The following is a 12,981-nucleotide window of genomic DNA, read 5'->3' as shown; positions in this document are numbered from 1 at the left end:
TTATAACTTTATAATGTTAAAAAGTTATATCTGTAGCCCATATGCAAGATATGCCATAGTACATTCCTTTGTATTATGTTTTTTCAGAACAAGCTTTGTTTTACCTGCTTTTCCCAGCTCTCCTTATCTTATGGGTTGAGACTGAAACTCTCAAAACAATCAATAATGAAGTATAAGATTGCAAAATAAAGTATTTCAGTGACATTTTGCAAGATTTCGAATAAAGATGCAAGGATTTCCCATTAACTACGCCTCTCTTTTTTTTTAATCTCTGCAGAAATTTCACCTTATATTTAGAACATGAACATTTAAGAAGACACTGAAGAATAAAGCAGATAAATATGATCGAATACCATCGCTGCTTCTTTTTACCTGGGTGGATATAAGTGATGTGATAATCTTATTCTTTCGGATATTTACTTTTCTTCAAAGAAGATAAGGGCTTGGCTGACATCCTTCTCCAGAAGTCTACAGCGTATTAAAAAGAAATGACAAGCCTATTGGCAGAAGATAACGTGGAGTCCCAGGGCTCAGATGAGCTTGAATGCAAAATCTGTTACAACCGCTATAACCTGAGGCAGAGGAAACCTAAAGTGCTGGAGTGTTGCCACAGAGTATGTGCCAAATGCCTTTGCAAGATCATAGACTTTGGGGAATCTCCTCAGGGAGTCATTGTTTGTCCATTCTGTAGGTTCGAAACATGCCTTCCTGATGACGAGGTGAGTAGCCTTCCAGACGACAACAACATCTTGGTCAATTTGACTTATGGAGGAAAGGTGAAGAAGTGTCTACCAGACAACCCTACGGAACTTTTGTTGACTCCCAAAAGGTTGGCCTCCCTTGTCAGTCCTTCCCACACCTCCTCCAACTGTCTGGTTATTACCATCATGGAAGTACAAAGAGAGAATCCCCCGACACTGAACTCCACCCCAGTGGTGGAATTCTACAGGCCTACAAGTTTTGATTCTGTGGCATCGGTACCCCACCATTGGACAGTGTGGAACTGCACCTCCTTACTCTTCCAGACTTCCATTCGAGTCCTAGTTTGGTTGCTAGGCTTGCTGTATTTTAGTTCTTTGCCTTTAGGGATCTACTTACTGGTATCAAAGAAAGTCACTCTGGGGGTAGTATTTGTCAGCCTGGTTCCCTCGAGTCTTGTTATTCTCATGGTTTACGGCTTTTGCCAATGTATATGTCACGAGTTTTTGGAATGTATGGCTTCTTCTTAATGGCAATCGCAATGAAATAAGCAATGAAACGTATGAGATGGCCATCGATGTAGCGTGGGTGACTTACTGTATCCTTCTCTTCCATATTCTTGTTACGTTTATCCATTGAATAAGAATACTGACCAGTTTTGTGGTCCTTTTATTACTTTCAGGAGTAAATGAATTGTTTTATTCATGCTCTATCCTGTTTAATCAATGAATAATAACTTTTAATAGACTAAGCAATAGAAAGAAGATGAGTCCTGAATAACTTCTTAACTAGGTGCCTGATGCTACGTTACAATAGTGCTTTCATTTAAAATAATTTCTTCATTTAGGAATACAACTGGCCTTTCTGGAGCCATTTCAGATGAAAATTCTACTGCATTAAACTGTGTGTTATTTCTACTGGTGTTTGAGTAATGTTCTTTAGGATGTTATGAACTGCCCTCTGCTGAATTAGTCCCTTGAAATCATAAAAGAGGTTTATTAGAGCACTTGGACATTTCGTTAGAATTCATAGATGTCTATGGAGATTCTCGGTCATTCAGGACATGGTTGTCCCAAAGGTGCTTTTTCAAGAGCCAATTGGACGTTCTGGTTTTTTCTTTGAAGATGTTTTGCTTCTCATCCAAGAAGCTTCTTCAGCTCTGAGGAATGGTAGGATTCAAATAATTTATTTATTTAAATAAACCCTTCCATTCTGCACCACCCAGTCAGAGCTGAAGAAGCTTCTCGAACGGGAAGCAAAACATCTTCAATGAAAAACCAGAAAGTCCAGTTGCCTCTTGAAAAAGCACCTTTGGGATAGAGTTTCCCTGTGGAAGAATAGGTTTCCGAGCATACGGGGTTCAGTTTCTACAGTCCACAAAGAGAATTGGTGATATCTCTATGCCAGATGACTATAGAGAAGTCAGGGGAAAAAAAACATAAGAGAAAGATGGATGCTTGTATATGTAAGCAACTCATACAAGCAGGAGGCTGCAAAAACCCACCATCTTCAGGCACACACCATCGGTAATCCTCTGCTTATATTTCTCCTCAATTATTTTCTGTTTGCAGGAAAAACAGGGTTGATTTCACAATTGATTTCACAGATGGCAATTTATTGCCATTCTTCATTATTTATATACATAGCTTATGTATTTTTCTTTCCGGTTGCGACCATGTAGATTAAAGCCTTTGGCCTTTCCCTATACGCACTCAATATGTGACACAAGCATGACACGTTTTTTTTTCTACCATGACCACATGACATGAATCAGAGGATCTTTGAAACTCTACCGGTGTAAAAATAACAATAGTTCCCTGATTCCAACACTTTGCTTCGTAGTACTCTTCCTCTTTTTTCAAACATTGCAATTGTTTTCCTCCAAAGCAGTGAGGTGAAAAACGCTAATAGGTTGTATAAAGTTGGAGATTGTCCGTGGACAGTGTTGGAATAACAACAACTCAGCAGATTTGGTGTTAATATAGGTCTTTGCTGACTCAAGGATGGTGGATAGCACTTCAACCCAGCAGTGGAGAAAGGCTCTTTTTGTTGTAAGGAAAGGTATAAGGTTGAGGTAGAAGAACGAGAAGAAAGTGCAGATGGAGGCAAAGAAGAAAGAATACATTATTGAAGATTTCAGCTAGAAGAGTTTCAATGAAGGGAGCATGTCCATATTGACTATCTACAGCACGGATATCAAACTTGCCGTCACATGATGTTTCGGGACGTTCTCCCCATTTGCGGAGGTGGCCTGTGCGTGACACATCCGGCCCGCGGGCCGCCACTTTGACACCCCTAGTCTACAGAATGCGTCATTTGCTCAGCACATATCAAACCGAACAATGCACTAAGTGCATTGACTTGGGTACCTGAGAGACCGCCTCCTGCCGATTACCTCCCTTAGACCGATTAGATCTCACAGGTTAGGTCTCCTCCGGATTCCATCTGCCAGCCAATGTCGGCTGGTGACTCCCCAGGGGAGAGCCTTCTCTGTTGCAGCTCCAGCCCTCTGGAATGACCTCCCCGTGGAGATCCGGACCCTTACTACCCTCCCGGCCTTCCGCAAAGCCACCAAGTCCTGGCTGCTCCAGCAGGCCGGGGGGCTTGTAAAACATCCAACCCCACGGAAATTGTGAATGTTGCATTTTTAAAGTGTTGTCTTTGTCTATTTATCCCCTTTCCCTTGTCTATTGTGAGCCTTCGGGAGTGGGCGGCATACAAGATAAATAAACTAAACTAACTAAACTAAATTAAGTGTCATAAGCAAAAAACATGGTTTCAGTTTGCAGGTAGAAATCCAAATTTTAAGATTTATGACTTGAGAATGTAATTGGACTGTAATAACGTGAGTTTAACTGTATAATGATAATTTGCTGTTTTGTTCTACTTTAAGTAAACTAAATGTTACTAATGTTTAGATGATTTTAAGGGACTTTAAAATACAAGGAGAACATTAGGGGTCATATGTAGTATGTCGTAGAATGAGAAAAAGCAAACAATGCAAAGAAGATTTTGGATAATATTGTAACAGGAAAAGAGACCAACTCCATTTTTCTATCAGAAAACCTTAACTGTAATATAAAACATTGATAATGTTGAAATAGCAGGGAAATGTCGGATATATCTTGCTCTTACTGTTCTGTTGAAATCACTGATTGTTAAAGTGCTTTTATCTCAACTGATACAAAACAACACCCCCAAAGCCTAAAGAAATGTTAATTTTGCCAATTGCTAACAGCATTAAAAACAATGTTTTAGAATGATATATTAATACTACTAATGTGTTTGTAGCAATGCATGTGTAGTCAGATGAAATGCCCTGGCCAACACCAGTAAACCACAAAGTATCATCCATGACTGTGGTTTCCTGGATCTATTTTTTTCCTTTTTTGAAGATGGGAACCACATCAGCTCTTTTCCAGTCCTCTGGAAGTTCCCCGGTGCTCCAGGATCTCTGAAAGATATAGTTCAGTGGTTCTGAGATCTCGTCTGCCAGTTCCTTCAGAACCCTGGGGTGTAATCCGTCCGGTCCTGGTGATTTGAACTCCTCTAGGGTAGACAGGTGCTCACTTATCATTTTGTTCCCTATTTCAACTTGTGTTCCTAATCTGATTTTTGTGGTGCTGCATACATGAATGGTTAACCTTTGTCTTCTACTAAACTGTTTTCTCAACTTCCCTGACAAGCTTGCAGCTCTGGAATTTCCTATGAATTTCATTAAAGTGTTAGCCAGACCTGGGATCTGCTTAAATGTTTTAAGCTCAGCTTAACAACTAAGGTTTTGCAGTCATTTTTGCAAAAGCTAGCCAATCAGACGTCTTCACTGCTGGCAGAATAAGACAAGAAAAGAAGGCAGATAATTGTACCATACATCACGTGTTCTACACTCTATCTAAACGTATTCTGAAAACAGTAAAAAATTTAATGACTTCTCCCAAGATGGATTTTTTAGAAAGGAGTACATTTAATTTTTAAAAACTCTTGAATCCACAATCCACAAAGTGACTACATTAGTAGACCAACAAAATGCTGTGGACATGGTATATTTAGACTTCATCAAGGTATTTGACAAAGTAGATATAACCTACTTCTTGGCAAGTTAGAAAAATGTGGGATAGACAGCATTACCACCAGATGGATTTGTAACTAGCAGATAACCTGTACTCAATGAGTAGTCCTTAATGGTACTAAAACTAAGTAGAGGGAAATAACAGTGAGATACCACAAGGTTCTGTCTTAGGCCCAATACTCTTCAATATCTTTGTAAATTACTTGGATGAGAGATTAGAAGAGGAACTCATCAAATTTACAGACGACACTAAGCTGGCAGGAATAACCAACACCGCAGAAGACAAGTTCAGGATCCAAAAAGATCTTGACACACTTGAACAAGAGGCCCTAGCAGTGGTGGGTTTCAAAAATTTTTGGAACCTCTTCTGTAGGTGTGGCCTGCTTTCCAGGTCCACCGGTCTTCTAACCAGTTCAGTAGATTTGACGAACCGGTTCTACCGAACTGGTGCGAACCAGTAGGAACCCACCTCTGGGCCTATCCAACGAAATGGAATTTAATATGGAAAAAAGCAAGGTTTTACCCCTGGGCAGGAAAAACTGAAGTACAAATACAGATTAGATTTTAGATTTAGATTTTATTTGTTATTTATAGGCCGCCCTTTTCCCTGAGGGGACTCAGGGCGGCTTACAATTCATAGGAGGGGGAGTGCAAGACAAAACATAAGACAATACGTGAATAAAAAAATAAAGCAATAAAACACAACTTTCATTCAACATTCGGGTGGGGGCAAATTAGAATCTTATCCCCAGGCCTGACGGGATAGCCAGATCTTAAGGGCTGTGTGGAAGGTCTGGACGGTGGTGAGGGTGCGAATCTCCACGGGGAGATCGTTCCAAAGGGTCGGAGCTGCTACTGAGAAGGCTCTCCTCCGCGTAGTCGCCAGTCGGCACTGACTGGCGGATGGAACTCGGAGGAGGCCTAATCTGTGCGATCTAATAGGTCGAAGGGAGGTAATCGGCAGGAGGCCGATTAGGCGAAACCTGGCTCAAAAACAGTAACTGTGAGAGGGATCTTGCAGTCCTAGTGGATGACTTAAACATGAGATAATAGTGTGCGGCGGCAGCCAAAAAGGCTAATACAATCCTTGGTTGTATAAACAGAGGCATAGAATCAAAATCACATGAAATATTTGCACCACTATATAAAGCCTTGGTAAGACCACACCTGGAGTACTGCATCTAGTCTTTTGGTTCACCACATTACAAAAAAATATGTTGAGATTTTGGAAAAAGTTCAAAGAAGAGCAACTAAGATGATTTAAGCCCTGGAGATTAAAATTTACGAAGAACAGTTGCAGGATTTGGGTTTGGCCAGTCTAAAGAAAAGAAGGACTAGGTGGGACATGATAGCAGTATTCCAGTATTTGAGAGACTGCCTGCCACAAAGAGGAGGGGGTCAATTTATTTCCCAAAGCACCAGAGGGCAGGACAAGAAACAATGGATGGCAACTAATCAAGGAGAGAAGCAACCTGGAATTAAGGAGAAACTTCCTAACCGTGAGGACCACTTGGCTTCAGACATTGTGGATGCTTCATCACTGGAGAGACTGAACAGTCTTTTGTCTGAAATGGTGTAGGATCTCCTGCTTGAGCAGGGAGCTGGACTAGAAGACCTCCAAAGTCCCTTCCAGCACTATTCTGATTGATTGATTGATTGACAATCATGTTTACTGCATTGTGCCTGTATAAACGTCAATTGGCTTTTAACAATGTCATATCCCAATTTAGCTTTCCTAGATCTGATACTATCCAGATGTTGCAGATTCCTTAGAACCCACCTGGCAAGAAACAAAAAAGTGATATCATTGGAAGAAAGCTGGTTTTCTAGGCCAATCCCTGCGGAAGCATGAGATGAGACCCTATACTATCATGGACAAATTTCTTCTTAAAAACCTCCAGTGATGGTATACCTACAATTTCTGAAGCCATCCCATTTCTCTAATTGTTCTGTCAAGAAATTTCATAAAATCTATAAACCTACACTCAATCAATTATGCACAGGATTATACTACCCTGTGCTATATAGAAATCCAATACAATAGATTGGAAAATACAGATATCTAGACAAATAAAAGGAGTCTGATTCAACCAGAGTGTTATCTTATGAACAGCAAAACTCAGAACACAGGTAAGCCATTACCTGAAGATTCTTCAACTGACGCTAAAAACACCATTGAGTGCTTCTGAAGTTCAGAATTACAGGGGGAATTACACCCAACAAACAAGCAAATTAAGACTCCAGATGTGTGCTTCTTTCATTAGAAAAACATAACTCACTCCATAGGAAGTATTTTGTCACCCCCTTCCATTGTTTCCATATTCTCAGGTTAGATAGGGGTGACTTAACAGCCAATTCTACCTGAGTTCTCCCTCAACAACCCAAGGGAGCCCAAGCAGGCGGTCGGACAATCACCTCCCCTCCCCAACAGGCAGCATGATCGCTGTCCCCTTCCACCCGCTTCCACTTCCCAGTCCCCCAGCCTGAGCCATCCCCATCTCTGGGTGAGGAAACCAACCCCCCCCCAGGACCATACCATCTTCGCCTCACAGGTGCCACAAGGAGGCCTCATCCCAAGCCCCCGCCCTCCACCTTGCGCCCTCGAGGTTTCACGGAAGCTGGACTTTTGGCGCTTCCCACCCACCCACTTCCCCCGCTTTGTCTGCCCAAGGTTGGTAGAACGGAATGGGTGCAGACCTCCTCGCTACAGAGAAAGCAGCGAGGAAAAATGTCTGAGGGCGCTTCATCTCACCATGATCCGAGGGGTGTTCTTGCCTTGGTAGGACATCTTCCTCTCAAAGCCACGTCTGCAGTGCGGGAAGGAGGGCCACAGAGACAAAGCGGCCTTTCTGAAGTGAGAGGAGAAGTGGTGTGCCACTTCTCCAGCCTGGGCTCATCTGAAGAAGTTCCCCCACCCCCGCTTCCTTCTCGTTGAGAAGCGGTTTGCAAAGTCCCCGTTTTGAAAGCCGCTTCTCAAAGAGAAGGAAGAGGCGGGATAGGGCTTCTTCAGAAGAGCCCAGGCCAGAGCAGCGTTGAAGACTGATTTAGCCTGGGCTTATCTGAAGAAGTCATCCCCCCACCCGCTTCCTTCTCTTTGAGAAGTGGTTTGCAAAGTCCCCCTTTTGCAAGCCGCTTCTCAAAGAGAAGGAAGAGGCGGGATAGGGCTTCTTCAGATGAGTCCAGGCCAGAGCAGCATTGAAGCCCATTCCACCCTCCGACGCACCCAGACCATATCGGTACGGGGCATGTCCAGGCCGCCAGTGCTCCCGGTACGCAAATGTATGGCCGATGTCCGCTAATGGTACAGCCATACCGGTGCCGACTAGGAGCAATCCACCTCTGGATGTCACGTTTTATGACTACATCACATGGCAACAGAAATTTGGGTCCCAATTGCTGTTATGACCAAAGAATTATCTATAGTCATAATGCAGTATTGCATCAATTACAGATAGAGCAGTTAAATAAATAATTTTGTACTATATTCCAGCCACTTCTTTACATATTAGTCTTAGTTTCCTATATGATCTTTCAAATGGCTGTGGAGGAGTAATGAGTAACCCACTAAGAGTTGAGATGGTTAAGCTACCGTTCATTTAAGCATCCTTTTCCATAATAAAAAAGTCAAAGTCAGCCATTTAAGTTTTAAGACTTTCATGCTAATATTATGCTAATATGATAAAAGTTCGGGTGTGTGATGTGTTGATTTTGAATGTTGGAGTAAGGCAAATGGTAGAGGGTCATCTGATTTCCCTAAATGGAAAAATAAATATTTCAAACCTAATATTGTATTGCATAAGCTTTTCATAAATGTTAGCTACTGTTGACATCAGTTCCAACAAATATATTTAGCACAATACACTGATGTGTTGGCTTGGTAAACTGCTTAATGAGTCTTAAGGGAGTTTTCTTTGATTTGTTTTAAATGGCATAACAAAGAGAACAATTAACTTACAGAGATATGATTCTTAAAATGCCTCCTAAAGTCTGTTCATTGCCACTTTCACCACAACCTAGCAGTTTAAACAATATTTATAGTAAAGCTAGCTCCACACCCTACATTTTCTTACATGCAGGCAAATATACGTTTCTCTAGCAATGTATGAGACAAAAGTCTCCATCTTTATCCTCCAGGGGAATAAAACATTTCTGTGGATTGAGATATAAATTACTGGTGCTAGAACTGGAAAGCATCTTTGACGTCTTCTTGTCCTTTCATCTGTTCAGTGTCTTCATTATCAATGGCCTTTTGTGCCTTTCAGCGTTGTTTATACAAGCATGCTTATCTTACAGTGGCAACTGAAAGAAATCCCTTTTTCAGGCTTGATGAGTCCTCGCCGATGTAATGCCACCATCAGCATTTGCATACCATTCAATATTGTTTTAAAAGGAGTCACTTATCCAATCTAGTTGAAAGTCATCTAAGCTCTGTTTCAGCAACAAATCTGGAGGTACCGATATATAGAAGAACATTGTGTAGGAATCGATATGCTGCCACTAGACTAGAGGTTAGGTTGAAAATAGTGTTATTCCAGAAATCTGATAGTGATAGATGACTTCTTGATCGAGTGGTTTATGACTATGGTTTTATTATGATGGTTATGTAATCCATTTTTCATTTACCATGGAATGAATAAAACATGCACACACAGCAATTTTATCTTTTGGTCTGACAGCAGGATCCTTGTGCTCTTATACCAGTGTTTCTCAACCTTGGCGACTTTAAGTCCTGGGGATTTCAACTCCCAGAATTCCCCAGCCAGCTGTGCTGGCTGGGGGATTCTGGGAGTTGAAGTCCCCAGGACTTAAAGTTGCCAAGGTTGAGAATCACTGTCTTATACATTACATGCAACTGATCCCAGATCAGTTCCAGATAAGTCAAAACTGTGGTGAGCAAATAATGATTTACGGACTGGGATGAAATATTATTTGCTGGACAGTCAGTTTTCTTGATGCAAAAATGAACATGGAAGAGCGGTCATTAACCTCTCCACAAAATTTTCTGATGAGGTTGTATGTATAACAACATAGCAGCAGCATTACTTATCCTTTGAATGCACAGGAAATATTTGATTTGCTAGTAGTATGTATAATACCTTTATTTCCTTCCAGTATTTTCCACAGCTGTCAATTCTGTTTGCAGTGGTGCAGTGATGTCCAACTGCTAGAAGATCAATGGTGCCCTGGATTCTTCTTCTAGGTGTCCATCCAGCTTTCCTGACGATTTATGGGGACAACACAAGTGATGTGTTACAAAATGTAAGAAAACAAGACCAACTCTACTCTGAAGAGAAGTCAACTCAAATGATATTAAATGTAGACCAATATAAGCTACAATTCTTGAAAAGTATATGTTCCTTTCTTCTCAATTCCCCTATCCAAAAAGGCAAATTCCGCTGAACAACAAATAAATACAAAACAAAGGTAGCATATGAAAAAAAATGTTTTTAGACACCAGATCAACCACTTTTATTCCTCACTGAATATGAGGCCGTCTCCACCTAGTGGTTATATGCTTCTATTGTTTCACCAATAAACAATAAAATGGGTTTCAGCAGCTAACCCATTCAGGAGCCTTTGTTATTAATTTTAAAAGATTTATTCTGTCTTATTGATGTATGGCATTTGTATACTCCTGTTAGGGCCCTCAAAAGATTTCAAAGCATAAAATAAGTGCAATTTAATAATATAACCTGCTCTGCTCCTACTAGCTTTCTGTAGTGATAAAATCATAGCTAGAAATCAGGATAAATTTCCTGACAGTTAAAATTAATCAGTGGTACTGCTTGCCTCCAGATGTTGTGGGTGCTCCATCAATGGAGGTTGACTGGACAGCCATTTCACCAGAATGGTGTAGGATCTCCTGCTTGAGAAGGGGTTGGACTAGAAGGCCTCCAAGATCCCGAGGTGGCGCGGTGGTTAGGGTGCAGTACTGCAGGCCACTTCAGCTGACTGTTATCTGCAGTTCAGCGGTTCTAATCTCACCGGCTCAAGGTTGACTCAGCCTTCCATCCTTCCGAGGTGGGTGAAATGAGGACCCGGATTGTTGTTGGGGGCAATATGCTGACTCTGTAAACCGCTTAGAGAGGGCTGAAAGCCCTATGAAACGGTATATAAGTCTAACTGCTATTGCTATTGCTATTGCTATCCCTTCCCTTTGGTTATTCTGTTGTTCTTGGCTAACAACAAAGTCTCAATTAAAAGGTATTTTTCTATTTAAAAAAACGTTTGGAGGGGGGGGAATCAACATTGACCGATACCTGGTTTGGTTAGTTAAGGTGCTGGACAATCTGCACATAGCCACAGAACCTATTGGATGACTTATAAAAAAAATAACCACAGGATTTAAATGTTTTTTCTAATGAAGTTTAATTTGGAATCACTACAATCCACTGTCAGTGTCCAGATTGTGCTTCTCCATGTAACCTGGCACTTGATTTCCTTTGGAAAGGCAATGGTTCATTGTTATGGAGAACGCACAACCAGCAGCTTCGCTGCACAGTCTACAAGTTGTCCAGGGTTTTGTGGGCTGGCTATATGACAATAGAAGACAGGTAAAGAAGACCCCTGAAGGCAGCAGCCAAAGGCCTCTCCAAGCATGTCAGGAAGGTAGCAATAATCTCAGTCCTAGTACACAGGAGATAAATGGAACATGAGGTAGAACGAAATCTGGAGGATCACAACACATCAATTTGGCATCCTCTATATACTGTATGTTGAACCTACAGTTGCTCAGATTTTTAAACTTCTGATAGGGAATTTTGGAAATTGCCATTTTAAAACAACAAAAAGCTGCAAGATTGGAGAAAGTCTCTGAAAAAAATATTCATTTACTTGTTGCATCTGAAATAGACTGGATTGTGCACCCTTCCAGAAATTATATATATATATATGTATGTTTCTCAGAAATCATATCCAAAATAATTATAGACAGATACCTTCTTTTTCTTCCTGTTCTGAAAAGAACTGCTGGTTGGTGATTACATTAAATATGCAAAGATATACTGGGCCTGCAGTGCACAGCAGTTCTTTAGCATAATCAAATGTTCATTTTTCTATGTATAGAAGGAGCCTTGACCGGTCAATTTTTGTCTCCCAGGAGCAGCAAATCTTCCAGAGATATTTATAGATATGCATTTATACACACATCTAACATTATTCAAAATGCTTTAGAAACATTTTTTGCTTTTGCTGGGTTTGCCCTCACCTGTGCCATCCAGAAATATCGCACTGCAATTTTCACAATTTTGCTTAACAAAGAGGCTGGGGGTTAAAAGATTAAGCTCCTTCCAAACACATCCTGTGCAGAATTGCTCCCAATCCAGATCGGTCCATTATGACAGTACAAATATCCTGGATTTCGCACACCTACATCTTACCTAGTGCATAATACAGTATTCAGTTATCAACCAGATGTAAGAATAAGAAGCTCTCTTCAGGCACAGGCATCTATCTAAATGTACAGCAGTAACAGTGCTTACATTTAATTACTGCTTGCGTGTTACAAAGGGTCCTTTGACACCAGCACCATTTCAACTCAATCCTTCAAAATAGCCTGAAGATAATAAATAACTGTTACCGTATGTGAGAATGACCTTGGGAGTTTGGGGGCATGGCGGGGGGGGGGGATATACTTCCTAAGTAACGATCAGATAACAGCAGGAGAGCCCACAGCTGTATAAAAGCAGAGAAAGAAACTCATAAATTTTTATCAGGCTGTAAAAGAGACAGTAGGATATTTGTACTTTCAGACTTCCCAGAGTCTGTTAATGTAGCCAATAAAGTAGAACTAATTCATCTGGTCTGTTTCAGTGGTGGGATTCAAAAAAATTTACTACTGGTTCTATGGGCGTGGCTTGGTGGGCGTGGCATAGCATAGCTTGGTGGGTGTGGCTTGGTGGGTGTGGCAGGGGAAGGATACTATAAAATCTCCCTTCCCTCCCCACTCCCGGGGAAGGTTACTGCAAAATCCCCATCCCCTCCCGATCAGCTGGGACTTGGGAGGCAGAGAATAGATGGGAGTGGGGCCAGTCAGAAGTGGTATTTACTGGTTCTACTAAAAATTTCTGCTACTGGTTCTCCAGAATTGATCAGAACCTGCTGAATACCACCTCTGGTGTGTTTCCTATCTGATCTGCCTGGGAAGGCTAACAATAACCAACTAACCAGCCAATTTAGATGATCGTAAAAGTCCAGCACTGATTCCAAATTGA

At 41.3% G+C, this 12,981-nt stretch overlaps 1 protein-coding gene across 1 annotated transcript; it reads left to right on the top strand.

Moving 5' to 3' along the window:
- Positions 1 to 281: 281 nt before the first annotated feature.
- RNF182 (ring finger protein 182) lies at positions 282 to 1,616 on the top strand. Its single transcript, XM_087703872.1, has one exon. It carries the CDS (start codon positions 489 to 491, stop codon positions 1,227 to 1,229), a length of 741 nt encoding a protein of 246 aa, XP_087559998.1. The 5' UTR covers positions 282 to 488; the 3' UTR covers positions 1,230 to 1,616.
- The last annotated feature ends 11,365 nt before the right edge of the window (positions 1,617 to 12,981 follow it).

Source organism: Thamnophis sirtalis, unplaced genomic scaffold (assembly GCF_051295495.1).
Source record: "Thamnophis sirtalis isolate CommonGarterSnake01/CBP01778 unplaced genomic scaffold, rThaSir2_p1.2 scaffold_2, whole genome shotgun sequence".
Classification (NCBI taxonomy): Eukaryota; Metazoa; Chordata; class Lepidosauria; order Squamata; family Natricidae; genus Thamnophis; species Thamnophis sirtalis.
The sequence above is the reverse complement of the archived record's forward strand: the minus strand, read 5'-3'. Positions and strand labels throughout refer to the sequence as shown.

Excerpts from the sequence above, each read along its gene's own strand:
- RNF182 (XM_087703872.1), top strand. The coding sequence starts at position 489 with ATGACAAGCCTATTGGCAGAAGATAACGTGGAGTCCCAGGGCTCAGAT.